Here is a 22,208-nt window from a genome sequence, read left to right on the forward strand (position 1 = left end):
ATAATTTAGTATTTTATTATGGAGTCGAGACCAGAATAAACTATTATTTACGTGATATTATTAATTTATCGAGTTTTAATTTATCAAGATTCTACAGTATAATTCAAATTAGTCTTCTATATATAGAAACCTATAAAGAACCGTACCAGGTTTACCTCAATCCAGCTCAGTTACAAATATTTATTACAAGAAAAATTACGAGCATAATTATAATTTTTTAATAATAATACATATTCTACATCAATAAATTAATAATTTAACTTAAATAATAATTTCTTACCATGATTACTAGTTACAATATGTTAAAGGGGCGTGTTAAATCTCACACTAAACTTTACTAAATCCCACACATAAATTAAAAAAATAATTATCTCTCTACTCAATAATTTCTCTAACTTCTCTCTAAGATGATTTTATCCAAGTCACTCAAAATTCAGTCATAAAAAATGTGTTCAGTTTTAATTAATATTAACTCGATTTCATTAAGCATGTTTAATTATTCAAATTCATATCAATTCGATTTTTTTCCTCAAATTCCAACTTTTTTTTGTCAAAATCGAACTTGGAATGCTAGGGACGTTTTTAGTGTGTGATTTTGTGAAAAATTAGAGAAAAAGAAAAAGGATGGAGAGGAGAAAAAAATAGGTTAGAGAGATAAATATTTTTAGTTATATGCATGATTCGGTAAAATTAGTACAGTTTAAAATTTTTAATTACAAGTACAAATTAATTAAATATACTAATTGTACAATTTAAAATTGAGCAGCTGAAAAAGGAGAAAAGGAAGCTTGAGATCTTTCACTTATACAGTCTGAAAGCCTTCTTCCCCACCCCACCCCACCCCACCCCACCCCCACCCCCACCCCCCTCCTCGATACCCCACCCCCCAATGTTTCCGAGGTTGATTCAACCGCGTGAAGATATTTATACCACAGAAAGCATACAGATTCCAGGCAATGGTGGATACGGTCAACGCGCCGGCGGCGACCCGTGTTTGGTCCTTACATCCGACCCGAAACCCCGCCTCCGGTGGACCACTGACCTCCACGAGCGCTTTATCGACGCCGTTACCCAGCTCGGTGGCCCCGGCAGTTAGCATTCTTCTTCCCCCCTTTTTTATTAATTGCTACTCCATGATTTTATTAACCTATTGAAATTTAGTGTTTTCTTAATTACTTGAATCGCTATTTTTTTTATTTTTTATTATTATTGTTATTATTAGTGTGTTTGTGGAATTGTCCAGAGTCTGAAATACTGATTAACAGTAGGAAGTACCTAATGAATTTTGGGATGTGAAGATTTTGTTCTCTTATGTTTTTACTTAATTTTGGTGCATGACTTACGAGATTGAGGCTGTGATTTATTGTCGGATTCATCGTCTTGTGAAATTCGATGCTGAAAATATCATATAACTCGTGAATCGTTTGGTTTGGTGAGAGAATTTTGTCCGAGGCAGAAAAACGTCGAAAATCTCTCTCTATTACTTAATCCAATTAAGTTGTATTCGCTTGTTCGAGCCAGTGTCTTTCAAATTAGTGAATTTAAAAACATTTGTCCAAAATCGCACTACCAATCTAGCAAATTGTAAGAGATTTGTGAATTTTTCAACTTGTGGATCGAATTTAACTTGATTATCGATTTGCAGAAGCTACTCCAAAGGCTATATTACGTACGATGAGTGTTAAAGGATTGACTCTATTTCATTTGAAGAGTCATCTCCAGGTTTGTTGTCTACTTTGTGCTATAAACGTGTTTTTGCTTCACTGAACTTGCTCGTGTTATTTCACCGTCTTGCAGAAATATAGACTAGGCAAACAATCTGGGAAAGAATTCGGTGAGGCTTCGAAAGATGGTAGGTCCTTTTTTCTCGGTTGTGTGAAAAATAATTTGAATTTGGAGGGTAATGCCTAAATATATTTCAGGCTTGAACATATTCATCTCCGTATATTTTATCAGCTCCCGAATAATACCTTCTAGAAAGGAATGAATGAAGAGTTTTTGGGATGTCTCGTGCAAGCCTAAAATCATACAAATAAGGATATTTAGAATGAAATTTTCATAATAGGAAAAACTCATCAATTTTAACTTCATATCATGAGAAATTAGGTTTAGAAAACTTCTAATATGATGTTTTCCATTTCGATATCCGAATATTGAACCCGATTCTTGTATTTTATTATTAATCTAATGGGAAGACTTTCAGGTTCGTACCATTTGGACAGCCCCCGTGCCAGTAATTCTCCTCAGAACTTGTTATCATCTGACATGAATATGTAAGATTTTATACTGTTTAAATTGTGCTTCGATTAACTGCCTCAGATAAAACTTTAGGGACTGATATAAGAATTTAACGACATCTATAAGGGGTTATGAAGTGAAGGAGGCACTGAGAGCACAAATGGAAGTTCAAAGCAAACTACATTTGCAAGTCGAAGTAAGTTCCGTTCAATTTTTTATTTTTTTTGAAAAATCAAAAGTTATATACGATCTTCTCACTAAGGCGGTTCTGCAAAATTTGTTATTACACAGGCTGAAAAACATGTGCAGATTCGTCAAAATGCTGAGAGCAGGTATATGGCTATGCTTGAAAGAGCATGCGAAATGTTTGCGAATCAAATTCTTGGAGCTGCAGATACGAGCAACGATGGAGATGGTTGCGAAGGAAAAGGAACCGAAAGTTGTCTTACTTCCCACGAGAGTTGCGTTGGATTTCTTCCGGAAGGTTCTTCAAAGAGAAGAGTGATAAATACAGGTTCGACGAATGCCTCGTTTGTGTGGGGCGAATCTGATGCGTATACACCGGATTTGCATCTGGTGCAGGTTAGCAATTCCCATGGAATTGCAGGGTGTGGTGTATAAAAGTGTAATGATTAGTCCGATTAATCGCTGGTTTTTTTCTTAGTGTGGTTTGAAGCAAGGTTTATAGATATATCCTATGAATCTAAGAACTGGGGATTAATGTAGTTTAACTAACTTGAAAGAAGTTGTAAATTTGGAGCTGCTGATGTTTTCAGATCAAGAATGGACCTTCTTTTACCTACCATTTTCGTTTGTTTAATTGCTGATGTTCTGTTAAATTTGCTTGTGATTTGTCTGGGCTGACTATTTTTCGACCTTGACTTTCAATTTGTGTGTGTGTGTGTGTGTGTGTGAGAGAGAGAGAGAGAGAGAGAGATTATTGTGATGGTTGTAACATAAAAATAATCTAAAATTCATGAATAATTTATATAAATTACCTGTCATTAGCAATACACCCCTCCTATTGATAAAAAATAGTGATATGTCCATACCATAATTCTTCCTTTGTGAAAACCCCCTAGAATATGTATTTCCAATTTTACCCTTATACTACCCATTTTTTTAATAATTATCTAGTATTAACAAAATTCCTATTAATAATTCAACTAAAAATCCGCACGTTTTTTTTAATAAATATCTACTATTTATAAAATTCCTATTAATAAGGCAACTAAATCTGCACTATTAACAAAATTCCTATTAATGAGGCACCTAAATTCCTCTAATTATGATTAATTAGTGTAATTTATCTCAATTATTCTTTTTTTCTCTCTTTCCATAATAACAATTTAATTCCTAAAATCTACTTCCAAATTCCTAAAAAAATGCTACCAAATCAAAAAAAAAATTAAAAAATCGGACTTTATTTTTTTATTTTATATTTTATATTATTTTCCCGAATATGACTATAGTTGAATATGACTATATGTGACTATATTAATTGTAGTCATATTCTTTCTTTATATTGTTGTTTTTTATACTTTGAACTTTAAAATTCCGATTATATGGCATAGTCATGTTTACCAAATCATATAAAACAACGAAGATTCCCACTAATCGAGTGAATCATCGATAGTCATATTCGAACCAGACTATAGTCACGTTAATGCTTATGCTCAAGATCTGGAGAAAAAAAAATCGAAAATAACAAAAGAGAAGGAGGGGGAGGCGACACAACGACGGTGAATGAAAGAGAGAGTGGGAAACAAACAAGAAATTCATAAATCATTAATCGAGTGAATCAACAATGGTCATAATTATTAACAGAAGAGTGAGAATATGACTATTATGTGACTACTTTGTAAATCGAGATAAACTGAAATTAGATACAACTCGGACGACACAAACTCCATACATTTTGCTCTGAACAAAACAAACGCTCGTAAATTGCGAACCAAACATTATAATCCATAGACTAAATAAAGAAAAAAAAAAAAAAAAAAAAAAAAAAACAATTCCATACAATCTCTGATCTTTTCCACGTAACTTTTCTTCAACACCAACTATAGAGCGCTACAAAGACGACGACTAGACACCTGGATCTCGCCCAAAAATAAATGCGTATATATAGATCTGCCAAAAAAACGAAAAAAACGAAAAAAAAAAAAGACGAAGAAAAAGAGAAGAGGAGAGATTGAGAACGTGAGAGAGAGAGAGAGAGAGAGGGGGGGAGTGAAAGAGTAAATAAATTATATCACGTTAAAAACCTAATCACATAAGGACACTTTAGTCTTATTATGTCTAGTTAGGGGGGTCTCACTAATTAAGAATGAAACTTGGGTGTAGGCAAAAGTCTTCAATAGTTAATTGGGTTTAGTTCAAAATATTTTCCATTTGAGGGGGTTATTGCATATTTCCCCATTACCTAAATATCCCCTTTCAAAACAAATATCGCCTAATTCTTTTAAATACATATTAAAAAGAAGGGTAAATTACAAACACCCCCCTGAGGTATGGTCAAATTACAAAAATCCCCCTCTTGTTTGGATAATTACATCTACCCCCCTCAACTATGATTTTTTCTTACACCTCCACCCTTATTGTGTCAAATTCAATATAATCATCTAGATTCCGTGGAATGTGCTCTAGTTTGAACTCGTTTTGTATAAAAATACAGTTTCTGTTGCACCACAAACTGATATATACAAGCTAAAAATCGCATATTATGATCATCTTGCTTCATAATGTAGAGTTTGAATGGGATAAAACGGTTATACAAGTGATAATATTCCATATAATCTCGAAGATTCCACTAAATTTGAGAAGTTGAGGGGGTGGTTGTAATTATCCAAATAAGAGGGGTGTTTTTGTAATTTGATCATACCTCAGGGGGTGTTTGTAATTTACCCTAAAAAGAATCATTAAATATGAGTGTTTTTTAGGAAAATTTATAGCATAGAGTTAATATTTGAGAGAGTTGGACTAATAAATATAAAATTTGAAAATTATGCATCGTTGGAATTCTAGAACGATGGACAATATGGAACAAACTATATATAATTTGAAATGGAAATGATATTTATGGTAAATTACGCCCATTCTTTATGTAAAGTCAAATTATGAAAATACTCTTTACATTTTGGTAATTACAACAACGCTCAACTATTGATCTTTTTATACGTTCACCTTTACGATGTCAAATTTAGTGGAGTCTTCTAGATCATGTGGAATATTCTTCAATTTATACTCATTTTACTCCATTCGAACTCCACAATTTGAAAACAAGATGATCATAAGATGTGTCTCTTGGCTTATAAATATCAGATTGTGGTGCATCATAAACTGTATTTTTGCACAAAACAAATACAAACTAGAGAACATTCCACTAAATGTAGAAGATTATTTTGCATTTGACACCATAAGGTTAGACGTGTAAAAAATTCATAGTTGAGGGATGTGGATGTAATTACCCAAACGAGGGATTTTTCGTAATATTTAATAAGCTTCCAAAAAAAAAAAGAAAAAAGAACACACCTTCCCCACCTGATTACTGCATATTATATTATACCGTATAGATATATATATAGAGAGAGAGAGAGTAAAGTTTAAATAAAGAACCATAAAAATACAATTTATTGACGAGAATACCCCTACTTTCCGAATTATTCAGAATACATACAGAGGTATCTTTAGCTCAATACCGCTTGTTTTCAGTATTCATCACCATTGCCCGATAATTGAAATCACTACAAGCAATCATTTTCAATTTTCATCACCTAAATTCTCATCGTTCCGAGGATTTTTTTTGTTTTTTTTTTTAAAATTCGTCGGAATTTGAATTTTGCAGTTGGATTTTACTGTGGTTGCGCCGTACCGGTGTTGTTGAAGGATCGGCCGCCGTCGAATTCCACAGATCTGTGTAAGAATTGTTTCTCTTTCGCTAATTACTGCAAAATCGGAAGTTCATCCCGCTTTCGTGGAATTACATGCTGTTTTTTTTTTGGTGTTTTTTTTTTCTGGTCAACTCTTTTGTTTCTTTGTTTTGAGAAATGCTGTCGTTGTTTTCTGCTAGAAAAAAAAAGTGAAAAAATTGCGGTTATGCTTACATGATTTTTCCTTTTCAGTTTATGTGGTGTGTTAATTAATTTGTACTATTTTATTGTAAGGGAAGAGTTTGGGTTAGTTAATTAACATAATCATTGTCTATTTTTTCTGTTAATAATTTTGAGTTTAAGATTTTTCCTGAAGAGTTTGGGAACATCATATTAGACTTATTATACCTTCTAGTTTGGAAAGATGAGAGCAAATTCACACGAGTTTTTTCTCTTCGTTTTTCGGAAACTCGGTTTTGCGACTGTCTTTTCAAGTTTAATGGGTGAAGGAAGGTTACAAGATAGTGCGACGTACTTACTGCAATCTCACATAAAGGATATGTTTGAATTTGTCTATTTGTGTGGTGTGTAACTTAATTAGGTATGTGCTAACCAAGAAAGGTTTTTGATTGATATTAGTGATTCATTTGGATAGGATCTGAAAAGCGAGCTTAATGATGACGTAAGCTATTTCGTTTACGAGAGAAATGTAGTTCACGTGCATGTGTTTATTACCAGTTCTACCCTAATCAGTGTCTTTAAGTGGAAACATTTGAATCGATTATATTCAAATTACTACTTTACTTTAAACAGTGAACACCAACATTTTTTGTATTATTTTCTCCAATAAGATTATATGTTTAAAATTTTTGGGCTGTTCAATGCTGGTTCCGTTGGAAGCATTAAATATAAACAGCATTCGGAAAGTAGTTAATGAATCAATGCTAAAGTTTGAAACTAAGGATTTTCAGTTAAGTATGTATAAGGGTCTGCGTTGATAGAAATATCATAATTAACTTGTAGACTACATTAAATGTGCTCGACTGTCTTAACTCAACCTGTTGGAACCGATACTTCACATTCATTCATCTAGAGCGCGGTCATATTCAAAGTCCCTTTTAATTGTATCCTTGAATTTAATTATATCATCTTGCTTATGCATGCTCATGTAAGCGTTTTTCACGTAGAAATCAAATTGGCTTCGAGACTTTATCATAGTTATTTCAAGTTGTTTCCATATAACAAGCTCATCATCAATCATTTGAAGGGCACTTGGTTTCCTTGTCACTCTTCCCCACCGTGTGCCGAACTCAAGTACGAGAAAAAGGAAGAAGTTAATGTGTTCGCACTATGATAAGATTTATCTTGACCAAACAATATAACTTTTAGATGTATCTCCGTCTTTTAACCGTCCACGTTGCTTTAAAATTTTAAGTTAAATGCTTCATGCCCTTGCCATAGAAGTTTCGAATATTCTGTTCTTACTGTGTTTTATCTACTGATATGTTAGTGACACTCTTAGATATGCATTTGTGGATTTCACGACTTCGTTCCTGCCAATATAGACTAATGAGTTATGTATCGACCCAAAGCTGTTTTCACAGGAATCCCATTGTTCAAAGTCAGCCATCAAACCCTTGGTTCCAGCTTGATGGATAGTGGAGGTAATAATTCCAATTTAGCATCTAGGCAGCGGCTTCGTTGGACACATGAACTTCATGAGCGATTTGTTGATGCTGTAGCTCAACTCGGTGGGCCCGACAGTAAGTTCTTTTCACTTTTATTTGGAGAACTTCATTTTGATCATGTTAATTTTAGTGAACATCATTTTGATCATGTATAAGGATTGGTTTCCTTGCCTTCATGTTGGTGGTGGAAAAGAATAAACCACTTGTTATATTTATTTTCCAGCGTTGAAAATTCGTCGAATTATTAAAATTTTCTTTAATGTTTTCAGTGGAGACATCGTTACGGCAGTTTTCATTTATAGAATCATTCAAACGAGAAAAGTTTATGATCTCTTATTTCTATATTTCAGGGGCAACTCCAAAAGGTGTGCTTAGAGTTATGGGAGTTCAAGGGCTAACAATTTACCATGTAAAAAGCCACTTACAAGTATGTACCGTGAAATCCATTTCAAACTGCTGTTATCTCTATGTGCTTGTCTATTCAGCTCTGCAGCTTGCACTAACTTTTTACTTTTGCCAACAGAAATACAGACTCGCGAAGTATCTTCCTGATTCTTCTTCAGATGGTAAGTTATCTGTACAATTAGATGATCGTCATTCTAAATTTAGAGAATTTCTTTTATGTATATCCTCCTTACCCAGTCATTAATTAAACATTTATTTCTTCTTTAATTAAAAGGGACAAAAGCTGAAAAGAAAGAATCTGGAGACATACTTTCCAGTTTGGATGGTTCATCGTAAGTGGAATCTCCTTTACCAAATCATCCTCCCTCAGAATCATTTATGGATGTGCATGACTGTTATTTAAATTAATAACTATCTATGAAATATCATCATTCCCTGTTCTGAATTGTCTGTGTGATCGGTTTTCTGTTATAGTCTCTCTCGTATTAGTTAATCACCCTAATACCCAAATATAGTAGTACACAGAATCCCACATGAAAGTTTAATACACTATTTTTTTCCCGCTGCTTATAGCTCTCTACAGATAACCGATGCACTCAAGCTGCAAATGGAGGTTCAGAAGCGATTGCATGAGCAATTGGAGGTATATTTTTTTCTATTATTTTGTTCGCAGCCCTAGGCTCTACAATATGATGATGTGATTGCAGGGGAACTATTTTTTCATTTATTTCATTTTCAAACATGCACTCGTACAGATTGTATTAACAGGATAATCCAATTTAATTACTCCCTCCGTTTCATATTAAATGTCGTTTTTGGTTGATGCACACTAATTAAGAAAGTTATTAAACGCAAATTTACACATTTGTGGCTATTCATTTTCTCTTTATCACTTTATTAATGTTAGGGTAAAGTTGGACAACAAAGTGAACTCTGGGAAATCCATTCTAAGGAACCACAATTTTTTTTTTCGTTTAGTGAACTTTAAGATGCAATTCCGTTTTATTTTTACCAATTCGAATTGATGTGAGTACAAAAATCAAAATTCTTTGGAAGCTTATGAGACTACCAATGAATCTTACAGGTGCAAAGACAGCTGCAGCTGCGGATAGAAGCCCAAGGAAAGTACTTAAAAAAGATAATCGAAGAACAGCAACGCCTCGCCGGAGGTCTCTCAGAAGCACCTGGCTCAGGTGTTCCTGCACCAGCCACAGACGAAATTAGCCCTGAATCCGACAACAAAACCGATCCAGCCACCCCTGCAGCAACATCCGAGCCACCTTTTCTGGAAATTCCCGTCAAAGAACGTGCTTCCGTCGACGAATCCTTCTCATCTCACCACGAGCCACTAACCCCCGATTCCGATTGTCAGGTGGGCCCACCACTCGAGATCGAAAACGAGAGGCCCACAAAAAGGCCACGTGGCAGTGGTGATGTGGCGTTTACGAAATCAGAGATTGTCCAGACACATTCGATACTGGAGTCAAGTTTGAGCCCTCCTTACCAGCAGCAAAATTCGATTTTCTTGACTGGAGAGCAGTTTGATGGTTCGTCGGTGTTATCTATTGGCAGCGAAAATCAGTTAGAGAGAATCTCCAGTAGCAACCTCTAATTACATAGCAATAATAGGGGCTTGCTCATTTGTCACAGTAACGATGTATGTCTAGCTTCCAAAAAGAAAATACACTAACTTTATTAGGTCAACAAAACATAATTTGGTACTTAGAGAGATATTATGAGATTGTTAGGTGCTGGAAAGCTTTTATTTCTGGACGTGCATGAAGCTTTCGGTAAAACGGGCGTGCTTAAAATGCAGACATTTCACATGGCGAAAGTGGAAACTCTTCTTACACCAAAGGCGAGAGTCGGTATACAAGTAGACCTAATGGCTTTCGGCATTTCTTCTATTTAATGCCTTGTGCATTGACCCTATCCATGCTGTACTTCTTATGAGCAATTTCTATTTACAATTTCGTTACTTTTAGTTTCGTATTGTTCCCCAGTCGTTAAGGTTGTTTTTTCTTACTCCCGTTCATTTCCGTTAAATGTTCTTGTTCTCAAATTAACATGGGGTTTTGTACGAAAGTCTTAAATGCGATGATTCAAGTACTCGACAGTTGTAAAGAAGTAGTAACGGCATTATGATTATAACCCGGGTTATGATTTGATTTTTCTGAATCATATTAGAAGTAATCTTTATATACGAAAAAGAAACAAAGTTGAACACCATATTTCCACGACAAAATTGTTCCTTGTCATCGCACGGCGAATCCCATTATATTTCCTAGAAGTTTTTAACTAACAAATATTCATGGAAGAACATAAATCACAGTGAAGAAAACTCTAGCAGAGTTTAATGGTGAGGTCAAAATTCCACCTTTAGCTGTCTTGTTCCATGGATGGTACTAAAATCTCCATTGTGATTGCCTTTGCTGATGGAGTAAACTTCTGTAAATCGAATAATAAATACATTACAGGAGGGTAGCCATTGATAACAGTCACAGCTTTGTCTTCTTGCTCGTACTCGACTCTTTGCAGCCATAGCAGAATGATTAGACGACGGTAGCAAAATTTATACGGAGAATGTGATAGTTTCCGGAGACCTTCTTTTGTGCTCGTGTTTTAATCCTTCGTGCATAAGAGGACAAAGCAAGTGCAAAGAGAGCTAGGAAGGTGCTTTACAATTCCTATAGATCAGTATCTGGCTTTACAATGCCGTTCAGCTTCCAACCACCAAATCCTGCTAAAGAAAACGCCTGCGAGATTAAACAAAAAACAAACGATGTTAGATGGAGCTACCGAAAAAAAAAACCCGATAAAAAGAAGTGCAAAATGACAGTCATTAGTGTCACTATTTAACAAGAAATTGGCTATTCATTTACCGACCTAAATGCCACCTGTGAATTCGCATTACTTACCATTGGAGCATACCGGTAACTACACATGTTCTAATCCCGTAGAGATCTAGCCTTGTTACAAAGATTTATACAAAGTATGCAAAGTTACAACGTAAAAGACAGTATTGAGTGACCTCTTCCCATGATTTGCCAGTTGCTTCAAGCAAAGCAGCATTACAAGTCTTCAGTTCTACAGAGGCACCGGAAAACATGGAGGCTGCCTCCTCCCACCCCTTGTTATGGCCCATACACCTACAAAATAGTTTGACGGAATACAACCTCTTTCATGAATTCGTCGTTTTCTAGTAAGAAATATCAAGAAGAAAACACCAGAGAAGATTCTTACAATAGAGAGGTAAATAAAATACGAAATCATTTGAATAACTCTAATCGCCTAAGGGTGCATTAGGATGGAAGGATTTGAAAGCGGGATTTCTAATCTACAATAACATATCCATTGAGTTATTTGACAAGGAATTTCAAATTCATAGCTTTCTTTATTTTTTTTATTTTTTATTTTTTTTTATTTTTTTTAATTTTATATTTTTACCAATTGTGAGAGATTTCAAACCCCTTCCCATTTGGAGTCGTTTCAAATCCTCCCTATTTGGACTAATTTCAAATCCATTCATTACAAATCACGCAAGCCAAACGCAGCCTAAGCTCTTTTTGCGCTCGAGCCAAACAGAAATTAGCAATAAAACAAAATAAACCATAAACATACGTGGTTTCAGAAAATTATCGTGTTTTCGAAATACCAACGAGTTTCAAATACGTGCACGATACATTCTCCCGATATTTCACCTATAAATGGAGTGCAAAGAGCTATCAAAAATATCAGCAGAACTTACATTATTGTAAAGATCTCATCACTAGAGTATTTACGAATAGCCTGTTGAAGATGCTCCGCAGTTTGTCCATCCATGGCTGCAATCGAGTAAAAGCTTGAAATGAAATGCACCTCGGCTTCCAAGAAAGCTCGTACATGCTCCTGCATAATTTTCAACGTTTCCCTCGTTCGCTGTGCATCACTACAGCAAAATGCACATAACTGAATATAATTCCGCAATCACGAATTCGAATTTAATTACACGGAAAATTAAGAGGAAAATCAAACCTAGATAATATAAGCTGAGGAATCCAGCCCAACTTTTCTAGCTTTTTCGAGAGTTTAATGGCATCATCTCTTCCAGATTTACTTAAAGGCCGATCATGATCTATTAAATGACATCAATTACTATAAAAAATTGCTAATTAAATTTATTTGAGACGATTAATCCAAACAAAAAATTAATAGTGACCACTGACCACTACTGCCACATTATCCACTCCATTTTTGGGTACAGAGTGATAAAAACGTAGTACCTTTGACGGAACGGTTTTCCCAGGAGCTCTTGGCGTGGCGGAGCAATATCAGGCGGCGGTTGAAGGGTTCCGGCGGAGTATCCGACGACGCCTGGTCTTCCGCCGTCTCGATTGCTAGTGAACTCCTGATTGAAACGAGGGGTTTTCGTCTGTTCCGGGTTGTCGCGGAACAGGGAAATTGTAATGCGGCGGCGTTCGTGGCCGGAATCAGCGCGGCGGCACTCATGGCGGTCGGAATTTGCTAAAAAAAATCGCCGGCGAGAAATATTTGGTCACCAATTTCCGCAGTTTGTGTTATAATAATTTGATATTATGAGTGTTAAGGAAAAAAAATGTTATCTGAAATTAAAATCGGAATCTAGAATATGTATTCCAATTTGGTAAATATAATTGGTTTTTTTGAAATTTTAAAATTGGAATAAAAAATATTAGTATACACGGGTATTGTTAAATGGTAAATCAAATATTAAGTAGTAATATTTTTTATTTTTTATTCTCTAAAAAATAATTCAGATAATCATGATATATAATATTATAAAGAAATAACATAGTGTAAAAATAAAAATCTATTTCTTTTATAATTTATGGAAAATTGTATTTTGACCTGTTAAAATCGAAATTCAATAGGTGTTTTAACTTTTAACAAAATTTTCAACACAAAAAAATCAGTAAGTTATAACATCTATATCAATTTTCATATTTGATGTTATTAATAATAAAAATCACCATGATTCACAAAAATATATATAATAATATAAAAAATATAAAGAATTGACCAAATTAAATATAAACCAATCTACCTCTAATACAAACTCACTTATTTTATTAAAAATCGTGGCGTGCAAAAGTACGAGTTAAAAAATACAAATGCCTTATGAGGATTAATTAAAATACATTAAACATTTGTTTTTAAAAAATAGTTGTGATTTTTTAATAGTATTTTAGGAGGAGAAAATGTTGACAATAATGTATTAATCGAATTAAGTGCTTATAATCAAAGTCTAATAACTTTTTAATTGAATTTTATAAAAAAAATACAGTAAACTTAAATCTCCTCAAATCGTAAAGATCGTAATCGTAAGATTTATTCATGCATTTGAATCGATTTAAGTAGGAATCGAATCGCAAGATTTGAACCGTAAATCGTAAAATTTTAATAACCACGACTATATAATAAAAAATATTCGAATTTCGAATCGAAACAGACCGAATTCGAAAATTCGGTTCCAACTTCGACGGATATTAACAATCATAATTTTACCCATTGTGGTTTGTGAATAATATCCAATTAATAATTATCCATTACGAGATAAATAAATAAATCAGGCAAACTACACATAAATAAATAATAAATAAATAAATAAATAATAAAAAAATATAAATATCGTAATTCGTTTACCACAATGAATTATTATTTATTAGAATAAAGAAATAAATCGGCTGGGAGTCGTACATTTAGCGCTTTCCAGATTGAGCTGCAGACAAGATCCCCGTCGCTGAATTTCATACGAGGCACGGAGATCTCGCCCGATTTCCTCTCGATCGGAGCCACGATACTCTGATTCTTCTTAATTTTTTTGTTCCTCAATCAATTTTCTCGCGCTAGAAGTGATATCAATCAATTGAAGATCGGAATTTAGAGTTGGTCAGTTTTCAATTTCTATTGTTTATTGTCGATTTTTTTTTCCGACTAGGGTTTCGTTTCTGAGATGCTCTGGTCGAATTCACCAATTTATTATTATATTCATTTTTGTATCCGATTTTGATGCTTCAGATTCTGTTTGGTCACGGAAAATTCACGGAGATTTTTTTATGTAAATTTTGAGTTTTTTGTTTTGCCTTTTCCATGGCGGTTGAAAGCGGGTTAATTGTATGATTAATTATTGTTTCCATTTTATTAATTTACATTTAAGCTTGTTGTCTTTTCTCTCGACTTTCAGTGATTGTGAATGCTGTCAAATTGTTAATTTGTTGCTTCTTGTGCAGCTAGCAAGTGAGAGAAGTTGAATAATTGAGAAATGTCCTATCATGAGGAAGTTATGGAATACCCGGCGGCAGATGTCGATGAGATGGTCGATGCGGATGAAGACGTGCTTTTTGCTGGTAGAGTAATGGGAGACTCGGAGTCTGATGTTGATGAAGAAGAGGATGAATACGATCATTTGGTCAGTGTATAATTAGTACATTCTCTTTTATTTTACCTTTTTTTTTTGGTTATTGGCGATATAAATTAACCTTAATGTGGTATTAGGACCATAAGATTACAGATACTTGTGCCGCTGAGGCACGGAGAGGGAAGGATATCCAAGGAATCCCATGGGAGAGGTTAAGCATATCCAGGGAGAAGTATAGGCAAACTAGATTAGAGCATTATAAGAATTATGAGAATATACCTCAGTCTGGAGAGGCACTAAAGGTAAGATTCAGTTTCAAATGTTAGGGATGCAGCTTTCTTATACCTTAATTGAATTATTAGCTGATCTTGATTTTCCTTTCGGATTTCTCAGGAGTGCAAGTTAACTAGGAAAGGTGGATCGTATTATGAATTCTGGCAGAACACCAGATCTGTAAAATCGACCATTCTTCATTTTCAGGTAAATGATATGCCCTGATTTTATGTTTTCAGTTGCTTCTTATTGAGTGGCTCTAAATTCAATTGTGGGTTCTGGAGTAGTTTTCAGTTGTTTTTCGTCTATGTTAGCTGCTATACAAAATAGAATACTCTATTATACTTAAGTAAGATTGTGTTGTTGCACACCATTCTTTAGTGAAAATAGATTTGATTTTGTTTTCTTCTGACATTGATGCTGTTAGATTGGTATATATGGAGGATGTGACATTTATTTGAAATATGTTTTTTGCACATCTGTACAAATTATATGGATTTGACTTTTATTTGATGTTGCTCTCTGTCTTTGCAGTTAAGGAATCTCGTTTGGGCGAGGTCGAAGCATGATGTCTACCTCATGTCTCATTATTCCATCATTCATTGGTCTTCCTTGAGTTCTAAAAAAAGTGAAGTTCTTAATGTTTCAGGCCATGTGGCTCCCCGTGAGGTGCATTTCTTAAAAGAATCATGTGTTCAAAACATTTTATTTATATTTTCTTGTTTCCTTTTGGAATTATCGTACCTGGTCTGATTTACCCCGTTCCATAGAAACACCCCGGAAGTTTACTGGAAGGATTTACTCAGACACAAATAAGTACTCTGGCAGTTCGTGATAATCTGTTGATTGCTGGAGGATTCCAGGGTGAGCTTATTTGCAAGGTAATTCTCGTTCTTTATGATAGTTTTGTCATGATGTTTTTGGACCCTCGCATATGGTGCATTTCCTCATATGAAAATTACTGCTAATAAAATCCATCAGATTACTTTTATGCTTGTGACCTTCCCCATGAACTTGATCCTTTTCTTTGCTAATGTCTTCCGTTCAAGATTTTACTCGATATGGTGAAATTTCGGTGGAACTCATTGATTTCAGCTATTTGATCTCTTTACATGCCTCTTTTATAGAAGGAATATAAGCTACTTGGCCTATAGATTATATTCTAACACAGAGATGTTCAACTCCAATTAATGAGCAATAGTAAAGGCTCCTTTTAGAATCTTTCTTTTCTTTTGTCGATAGCTCGTTGAAGTAATCCTCTTTCAATGCAGGATCTAGATAGACCTGGTGTTAGCTTTTGTACGAGGACAACTTATGATGATAATGCTATAACAAATGCAATCGAGATCTATAATGGTCCAAGGTAAACCTCATTCTTCATTCCAACACTAATTCAACTGATTTCCTTTGCTAATCTCTCTCACAAGCAGAAACTAGATACAGTTTGACGTAATATAATTGAGAAACATTTCATGTCACTCACTTGGGCACTTTCCAAGTGGTTTTTTGAGCTATTAAATGTGATGACGTCATAAATCAAAATGTTGATAACCTCAGTTTGTAGTACCCAAGTGGGCCGCATCTAATTAGCTCGTAAGAGTTTTATTACACGTAACTTGTTTCCTCTCTCCCCGTTTTGTTTCTCCACATTTATCTCTGAAGTTTTTTTTTTTCTTTTTTTTTTTTTTATGAATTTGCCTATTTTGATTCGTAGTTTGAATAAATACGAGACATAATTTTAAGAAAACTGTGTTAACAAACACATCGCTTAAATTTAAATTTGTGTAGAAACTTAAACACGCACATCCACATCAAGTGCTAAAAAATTGTTAGTTGCCATTAATATCAATCGATATTCTGAAATTAATTGTTTTTGAACCACCATCAGTGGTTCTGTTCATTTCACAGCTTCAAATAACGATGGTGGAGTAAGGGACTTTGACATGGAGAGGTTTCAGCTTGTTAAGCATTTCTCTTACCCATGGCCTGTTAATGTAAGCTCTTTCCTTTAACAATTTTCTCTTTATCTTGCTGACAAATAGAACTATCTTCAGACAACGATGGGCAAACAAAAAAATAATTGGAAAGATGGGTGTTTAAGTATCCGGTTGGTAGTTCCTTGACATTGCACATGTTGCCAAGTTGTGATTATTTTGGCTTTTGAGTTGCTATTATGTTTTAGCAGGAACTTGATAAATGTAGCAGTTGAGGAAAACCCAGTTGAGTATGTTGCTAATGTGTCAGTGACATGACATGTCATATTGTAAATGTCTTCTCAAAGTTCGCATGATCAGAAGTTGTTAGAAGAAACTTGTATAGGTTTTCTATGCTCGTTGCTTTTTGTTCAAGTAGACTATGACATGTGGTTTTGTGTGGAATAAGTTTTGTGGTAGTAGTTTTCAAGTTGGCACTGATTGCCGTTCTGACTATGCAAATATATCACTTTATCTCCTTTGAGTCGTATTATCTAGTGTCCATAAATCTGCTCCAGTACTTGCAAATACTGGGAATTCCACATGAAGTGTTTTGAGTACTTTCCAATAGAATATGTCAATACACGCCTGAGTGGTATGATGTGGTTTATGTGTATAGTAGCTGAATCTGATTAGCTAATGGTATAAATGCATATCATGATAATAACTTGTTGTTTTATTTACAGCATACCTCTCTCAGCCCAGATGGTAAAGTTATTGCGATTGTTGGGGACAATCTTGACGGGATGTTGGTGGATTCATCAACTGGAAAGGTACCTATTTCACTTCCTTCAAGCGATATTCGTAAATCAAGATTTGTTAATTCGATTCATCATTTTTCCCGTGGAACTATGAAGACTCAATTTTTTATATTTTTTTTGTAGACTATTTCGCATCTACGTGGACATTTGGATTTCTCCTTCGCCTCTGCATGGCACCCAAACGGTTACACACTCGCCACAGGAAACCAGGACAAAACTTCTCGAGTGTGGGATTTCAGAAACCTGTCAAAATCCGTTGCTGTACTAAAAGGAAACTTGGGAGCCATCCGATCCATCCGGTTTACATCCGATGGTCAGTTCATGGCTATGGCTGAACCAGCCGACTTTGTTCACGTTTACGACGTGAAAAACGGGTATGAAAAGGAACAAGAGATCGACTTTTTTGGTGAGATTTCTGGAGTCTCGTTCAGTCCCGATACAGATTCACTCTTCATTGGGATTTGGGATCGTACTTATGGCAGTCTCCTTCAGTACAACAGATGCAGAAACTATTCATACCTGGACTCACTAATGTGAATACAACAACCATTTGTGAGTTCTGCATGCTTTTATTGGTCAAATCCGTTGTTTATCTTTGAATAATGCCGAATCTCAGCACAGAAGATTTATCGAACTCAGCACCAAAAGCAGAAAAGAAAGGTTATTTGTATATGGAAACCGTACTTGTATTATTAATGTTTATGGATTCAGATGAAAGTGAAGTAGCTAATAAGAGGGGGCTTTGCTTTGCTTTGGGAGAGAATGTGTGATGTAGATTAGGTTTAGCAGAGTTACTACACGTTGTCAATAATAGTCTTAGCTTAGATGAATCAAGTGTGAATCGAGACGAACTTCGTTACTCATTGATGCTCTGTGAAAACTTTGCCCTGCAGAGTTATTGGTGTTGTGAATTGCTATATTTACAGACTGTCGAAACGTATTATTATGCTTATGTTTTTTTTTCTAAAATATATATATCTATTGGAACATCTCGATTTTTGATCTTTTTGATTTTTTTCCCGAAAGTGCTGATTTTGATTCGTTCGATTTCCACCCCCCGAATACTGAGCATTTAACGAGACACGAGAAGACGAATGAATAGCGGAGTTTTCTGGCTTAATAACTTGATATTCTAACTGTTTGCACATTCTCTATATCTGAAACGAACATTATTTACATATTTGAAGGGCTTCAATTCAAGCCATTTGCTCACAAAAAAATTCATTTATTTGTATTTCCATTGCAAAATTGATTTTACAATATTTATCAGGGTATATATGAAAACGGAAATTTGTATTTCCATTGCACAAACTTCACTCAAAGGATGTGATTCTCTCTACGGTTCTGTATCTCGACTCTCGTCGTTGTTCTGATATTGAATACCTCTATTATTTTGTATTACAGTACTCTTTAGGCTGCATTCTTTCACCTGCAAAAATAATATGTAAAACTCAGGTTACGACGAAAAAAACACACATTCGAAAGAGAAGAAATTTCTTCAAAGAAAGCAATATTCAAAGTAAACTTTCGGAAAAAAAATTCTACGCATCGGGTATGTACCTGAGATATAGATGTCTTGGATAGTAAATCTCCGCACTCTTCAACGAGAGCTATTTCTCCACGAGCCATCCTCGCTAGTTCAGATACTGACGTATCCATTTCTTCAGCCTGCACAGACGAAAAAGGTTTGAAGTTATATCAGATTTCTTGTTCAAGATTCATTGAGAGAGAAATAACTCAAATTCTATCAAACAAACAAATAATGCTTGATAATTATCTTACTTTTGGAATAAATCTCTGAATATGAGAACCGATCAGTTCGACCACCTTGAAAGCCGAGTGCAGAGCCTCCCCCAGCTCTCCAACATCAACCTGGAAAATTTTCCTCTCATCAATCAGTCTATATTAAGGTATCAAAAATCGAAACATGTATACAAATGGCAATCGGAATTGGTAATTTAAAGTAGATAGTAGAGAATGAAATAGAATAAAATCTCACCCGCACTTCTCCACTGATGGGAAGTCTGGTTGAGGAATTGACCAATGCATTTGTCGTGCCTATTAGAGAAGCAGAGTAATCCTCTTCCATATCAGCCCATCCATCAAGATACGGCATCTAATAACAAGACAATAAGAGCACGTGAGTTTTCGACACAAAGTACGAATGGAGAAAACCGAAAACATAAGACAATTGAGAGCTTACTTGAGCTTCAACAATTGTAGACAAAGTCTTTATTCGTCGCAATACTGCAAGTTCATTGTGTTTCCTTTTGACATTTTCACGTATATCTGATATCTTTCCGTTTAGTGAATACAACTTCCTCTGCATAAGACAACAGAAAAAAGAATGACCGAAATGCATAATATAAAAAATACAGGGATAAACACTTCCACATCTTTTACTGAATTTTAAATGATAGTTCGAAAAGGGGTTGATTCGATGATTTCAAGAAACAGGGGAATGCAACACAATATTACAAATTTCATGCGCTAGGCTAGCAAACACAAATGCTATGATTCGATTCAGTGATGTGCATACAAATCTAGAAAGTCGAGTTTCATTCTAGCCAACTTAATCAGCAAGCCCTTATCTTTATCAAATTAGCTAATGTTTTTAGGAGCACAAGAGTGAACGATAAAGATTGGGACAATAAATTCACTCAACGGATAAAAATATGGCAAACGAACCTCAACTTCCTGCTTCTGAGCAAGAACGGAGGACTCTGCTTTCGCGTTCGCGAAACGCCATTGCAAATAATGGTTACTCAACATCTTAAGACAATGCACATCTTCTTGACAATTGGACCCCTTCTTTCCTTTCCTCAAATCCAATCCCGACCTTATACACGACGAAGGATGTGGAGGCAAAGAAATACCTCCCCCCATCTTCATAGAAGACGAAAAATTCAGCGATCTTGCACAATCACCTCCCGTTTTGCCGCTAGAAATCCTATCTCCGAGCCATTTACCAGCATCCGGCATAGACGAACGGGTATCCGGAACATTCCGTACCTTGTTAGTACTCGGCACGCAAAGTGGAGAATTAGGGCACGAAGAACTGCCCTGATTTGAAGTAGTAGTAGTACAATTACTGGTGCTACTAGAGGTGTACATATCGTCACGGCTCAAAGTTGAAATCTTTGGGAGCTTTTTCTGCACATCGGAGGTGGCTTCTTGCAGCAGCCTGGCTGCCGCCGTGACGGCGGCACAGCCATTGCTGCTGCTACTCAGGGAATTCGAACGGCACGGGGTGTTCGAAAGTTGTTTGTATCTAGACGGAATTACTCTGTCCGTACCCATAGCAATAGGTGTGCCGGGTCTGGATAAAACCCTAATATCGGATTTGGGATCTCCGTTTTCTTTGGGCGGCTGCTGCTGCTTCGTCCGCTGCTGTTGGTGCGGTTTCCTCCCTGCGGTTGGTGCAATTGAAGAGGGGAATTTTTCGAAGCTACGATTGACTTCGGGGATTTGATTTTCATCGGCGGCGGCGGTAGGGTGGCGGTGGTGGGTGGATTTGGAGCGCGGCAAACCGGAAGGGCATGGGGTTGAGTTCGACTGAATTGAAGGTGACATGAACCTGGAACTGACTTCTCTCACCCGTGGACGGCGGATGGTGAGCGGCGGAGCTTGCTCCGCCGCCGTTGAATCGGCGGTTGGTTCAGCCATTTTTTTAATTTATAATTCCGCTCCAAAATTCAGTGATTACTGGGTAACTATGAAACAATCGAACGCGTTGGGATGGAAGAAACACATAAAAAAACCACTCACTGTAAGAGATTTTCGACAGGAAGAAGAGAGAAGAAGAAGGTTGTTTCGTCGGATCGAATGTAAGGAAAAATAAGAGGAATTGAATGACTGAAAAAACTAGCCGTTAGGAGGGAGATATGATAAACTGTGTCCCAATGGGCAACGGTTCTTTTTCTTATAAATTATATTATTATATAATTAGCTGTTGTGTTGTAGCATTATTCTCACATGGGCCTAATTGGGCCGAATTGATTAAATGGGATTAATTTAATTTTCACTAATATTCTGCATCTTATGCTGATAATTTCTCATCTTAACAAAATAAAATACTAAACTTTAGAATAATCAATAATAAAATAAACTTTAGAGAGTAATTAATAATAAAAGAAACTTACATTGTACGCACGTCTTCGTCGCTTGTCACCGACACATACAATCTTTCATTCGTACTGAAGAATTAATGAATCTGAATATGTAGCTCCACATTTTTCTGCTATAGTAGCAAGAAACTCCTCATCGATCTGGATTGCAATGACAAAGAGATGGTGATTCTGGCGGCGACAACCTTCTAGCACTTCAACGCATGTTTGTTGACTATCATTAGATACATCCATTTGTTCAGACAATGAGCTAAAACGGCAACAATGTAGACGGACGGAGCTATAGTGCGCGCGAGAAGAGGGCAGAGGTTGAGCAGGATATTTTTTCAATTTTGTGTTGTAATTTTTGGGAAGATTATCACATGTTTGGGAAGATAAGGGGTCTTTTGTCATATTATAACTAAAAATGAAGAAGAAAAAGAAAATACAAAATTAATTAATGAAGGGCATTTTAGATATTTCACGTGTGTTTTTCACGCTTTAATCGCAATTTAG

At 35.5% G+C, this 22,208-nt stretch overlaps 5 protein-coding genes across 9 annotated transcripts; 3 read left to right on the top strand and 2 right to left on the bottom strand.

Annotated features, from left to right (window-relative positions):
• Positions 1-753: 753 nt before the first annotated feature.
• Positions 754-3,043, top strand: LOC105962173 (protein PHR1-LIKE 2). The gene is made up of 6 exons (XM_088822158.1): positions 754-1,091; positions 1,646-1,722; positions 1,798-1,852; positions 2,204-2,273; positions 2,365-2,434; positions 2,530-3,043. Exons 1-6 carry the CDS (start codon positions 890-892, stop codon positions 2,857-2,859), a joined length of 804 nt encoding a protein of 267 aa, XP_088678284.1. The 5' UTR covers positions 754-889; the 3' UTR covers positions 2,860-3,043.
• A 2,725-nt stretch (positions 3,044-5,768) lies between these two features.
• LOC105962171 (myb family transcription factor PHL7) lies at positions 5,769-10,205 on the top strand. 5 transcript variants are annotated; one of them, XM_012986463.2, is made up of 8 exons: positions 5,769-5,921; positions 6,086-6,157; positions 7,715-7,873; positions 8,149-8,225; positions 8,322-8,364; positions 8,478-8,535; positions 8,777-8,846; positions 9,288-10,205. In XM_012986463.2, the coding sequence occupies exons 3-8, from the start codon at positions 7,762-7,764 to the stop codon at positions 9,813-9,815; spliced, it is 888 nt and encodes a 295-aa protein (XP_012841917.2). In that variant the 5' UTR covers positions 5,769-5,921; positions 6,086-6,157; positions 7,715-7,761; the 3' UTR covers positions 9,816-10,205. The 5 variants fall into 5 exon arrangements, with proteins under 5 accessions (XP_012841917.2, XP_012841912.2, XP_012841914.2 ...); XM_012986458.2 differs by having other exon boundaries at positions 5,834-5,921; positions 7,703-7,873; XM_012986460.2 differs by lacking the exon at positions 5,769-5,921 and having other exon boundaries at positions 5,935-6,157.
• Positions 10,206-10,371: 166 nt separating this feature from the next.
• On the bottom strand, positions 10,372-12,811 carry LOC105962172 (Phosphoglycerate mutase family protein). The gene is made up of 5 exons (XM_012986465.2): positions 12,466-12,811; positions 12,218-12,317; positions 11,952-12,131; positions 11,235-11,352; positions 10,372-10,959 (listed from the first exon to the last, which is right to left on the bottom strand). Exons 1-5 carry the CDS (start codon positions 12,689-12,691, stop codon positions 10,891-10,893), a joined length of 693 nt encoding a protein of 230 aa, XP_012841919.2. The 5' UTR covers positions 12,692-12,811; the 3' UTR covers positions 10,372-10,890.
• A 1,051-nt stretch (positions 12,812-13,862) lies between these two features.
• Positions 13,863-18,575, top strand: LOC105962169 (putative WD repeat-containing protein C2A9.03). Its single transcript, XM_012986456.2, has 10 exons — positions 13,863-14,110; positions 14,452-14,630; positions 14,717-14,881; positions 14,973-15,059; positions 15,387-15,521; positions 15,623-15,733; positions 16,124-16,215; positions 16,741-16,846; positions 17,512-17,598; positions 17,710-18,575. The coding sequence occupies exons 2-10, from the start codon at positions 14,484-14,486 to the stop codon at positions 18,121-18,123; spliced, it is 1,344 nt and encodes a 447-aa protein (XP_012841910.2). The 5' UTR covers positions 13,863-14,110; positions 14,452-14,483; the 3' UTR covers positions 18,124-18,575.
• A 215-nt stretch (positions 18,576-18,790) lies between these two features.
• On the bottom strand, positions 18,791-21,494 carry LOC105962168 (uncharacterized). Its single transcript, XM_012986455.2, has 6 exons — positions 20,275-21,494; positions 19,790-19,909; positions 19,586-19,702; positions 19,369-19,458; positions 19,147-19,254; positions 18,791-19,015 (listed from the first exon to the last, which is right to left on the bottom strand). The coding sequence occupies exons 1-6, from the start codon at positions 21,250-21,252 to the stop codon at positions 18,923-18,925; spliced, it is 1,506 nt and encodes a 501-aa protein (XP_012841909.2). The 5' UTR covers positions 21,253-21,494; the 3' UTR covers positions 18,791-18,922.
• Between the last annotated feature and the right edge of the window lie 714 nt (positions 21,495-22,208).

The sequence above is a fragment of the Erythranthe guttata genome, chromosome 8 (assembly GCF_056151865.1).
Source record: "Erythranthe guttata isolate IM_541 chromosome 8, IM_541, whole genome shotgun sequence".
NCBI classification, from domain to species: domain Eukaryota; kingdom Viridiplantae; phylum Streptophyta; class Magnoliopsida; order Lamiales; family Phrymaceae; genus Erythranthe; species Erythranthe guttata.

Bases quoted from the DNA above. Each gene is read 5' to 3' on its own strand.
- LOC105962171 (XM_012986459.2), top strand. From the start codon at position 7,687: ATGTATCGACCCAAAGCTGTTTTCACAGGAATCCCATTGTTCAAAGTC. The intron at 7,874-8,148 runs GTAAGTTCTTTT...TCTATATTTCAG, and splicing joins TCAACTCGGTGGGCCCGACA to GGGCAACTCCAAAAGGTGTG. The intron at 8,226-8,321 runs GTATGTACCGTG...TTTTGCCAACAG, and splicing joins ATGTAAAAAGCCACTTACAA to AAATACAGACTCGCGAAGTA.
- LOC105962169 (XM_012986456.2), top strand. From the start codon at position 14,484: ATGTCCTATCATGAGGAAGTTATGGAATACCCGGCGGCAGATGTCGAT. The intron at 14,882-14,972 runs GTAAGATTCAGT...CGGATTTCTCAG, and splicing joins AGTCTGGAGAGGCACTAAAG to GAGTGCAAGTTAACTAGGAA. The intron at 17,599-17,709 runs GTACCTATTTCA...TTTTTTTTGTAG, and splicing joins TGGATTCATCAACTGGAAAG to ACTATTTCGCATCTACGTGG.
- LOC105962172 (XM_012986465.2), bottom strand. From the start codon at position 12,691: ATGAGTGCCGCCGCGCTGATTCCGGCCACGAACGCCGCCGCATTACAA. The intron at 11,353-11,951 runs GTAAGTTCTGCT...ACTATTTTGTAG, and splicing joins GATGAGATCTTTACAATAAT to GTGTATGGGCCATAACAAGG. The intron at 10,960-11,234 runs GTCACTCAATAC...TTAATCTCGCAG, and splicing joins CTGGCAAATCATGGGAAGAG to GCGTTTTCTTTAGCAGGATT.
- LOC105962168 (XM_012986455.2), bottom strand. From the start codon at position 21,252: ATGGCTGAACCAACCGCCGATTCAACGGCGGCGGAGCAAGCTCCGCCG. The intron at 19,703-19,789 runs GTAAGCTCTCAA...TCTTGTTATTAG, and splicing joins CTACAATTGTTGAAGCTCAA to ATGCCGTATCTTGATGGATG. The intron at 19,459-19,585 runs GTGAGATTTTAT...AAAATTTTCCAG, and splicing joins CCATCAGTGGAGAAGTGCGG to GTTGATGTTGGAGAGCTGGG.
- LOC105962173 (XM_088822158.1), top strand. From the start codon at position 890: ATGTTTCCGAGGTTGATTCAACCGCGTGAAGATATTTATACCACAGAA. The intron at 1,723-1,797 runs GTTTGTTGTCTA...ACCGTCTTGCAG, and splicing joins ATTTGAAGAGTCATCTCCAG to AAATATAGACTAGGCAAACA. The intron at 2,274-2,364 runs GTAAGATTTTAT...GACATCTATAAG, and splicing joins TTATCATCTGACATGAATAT to GGGTTATGAAGTGAAGGAGG.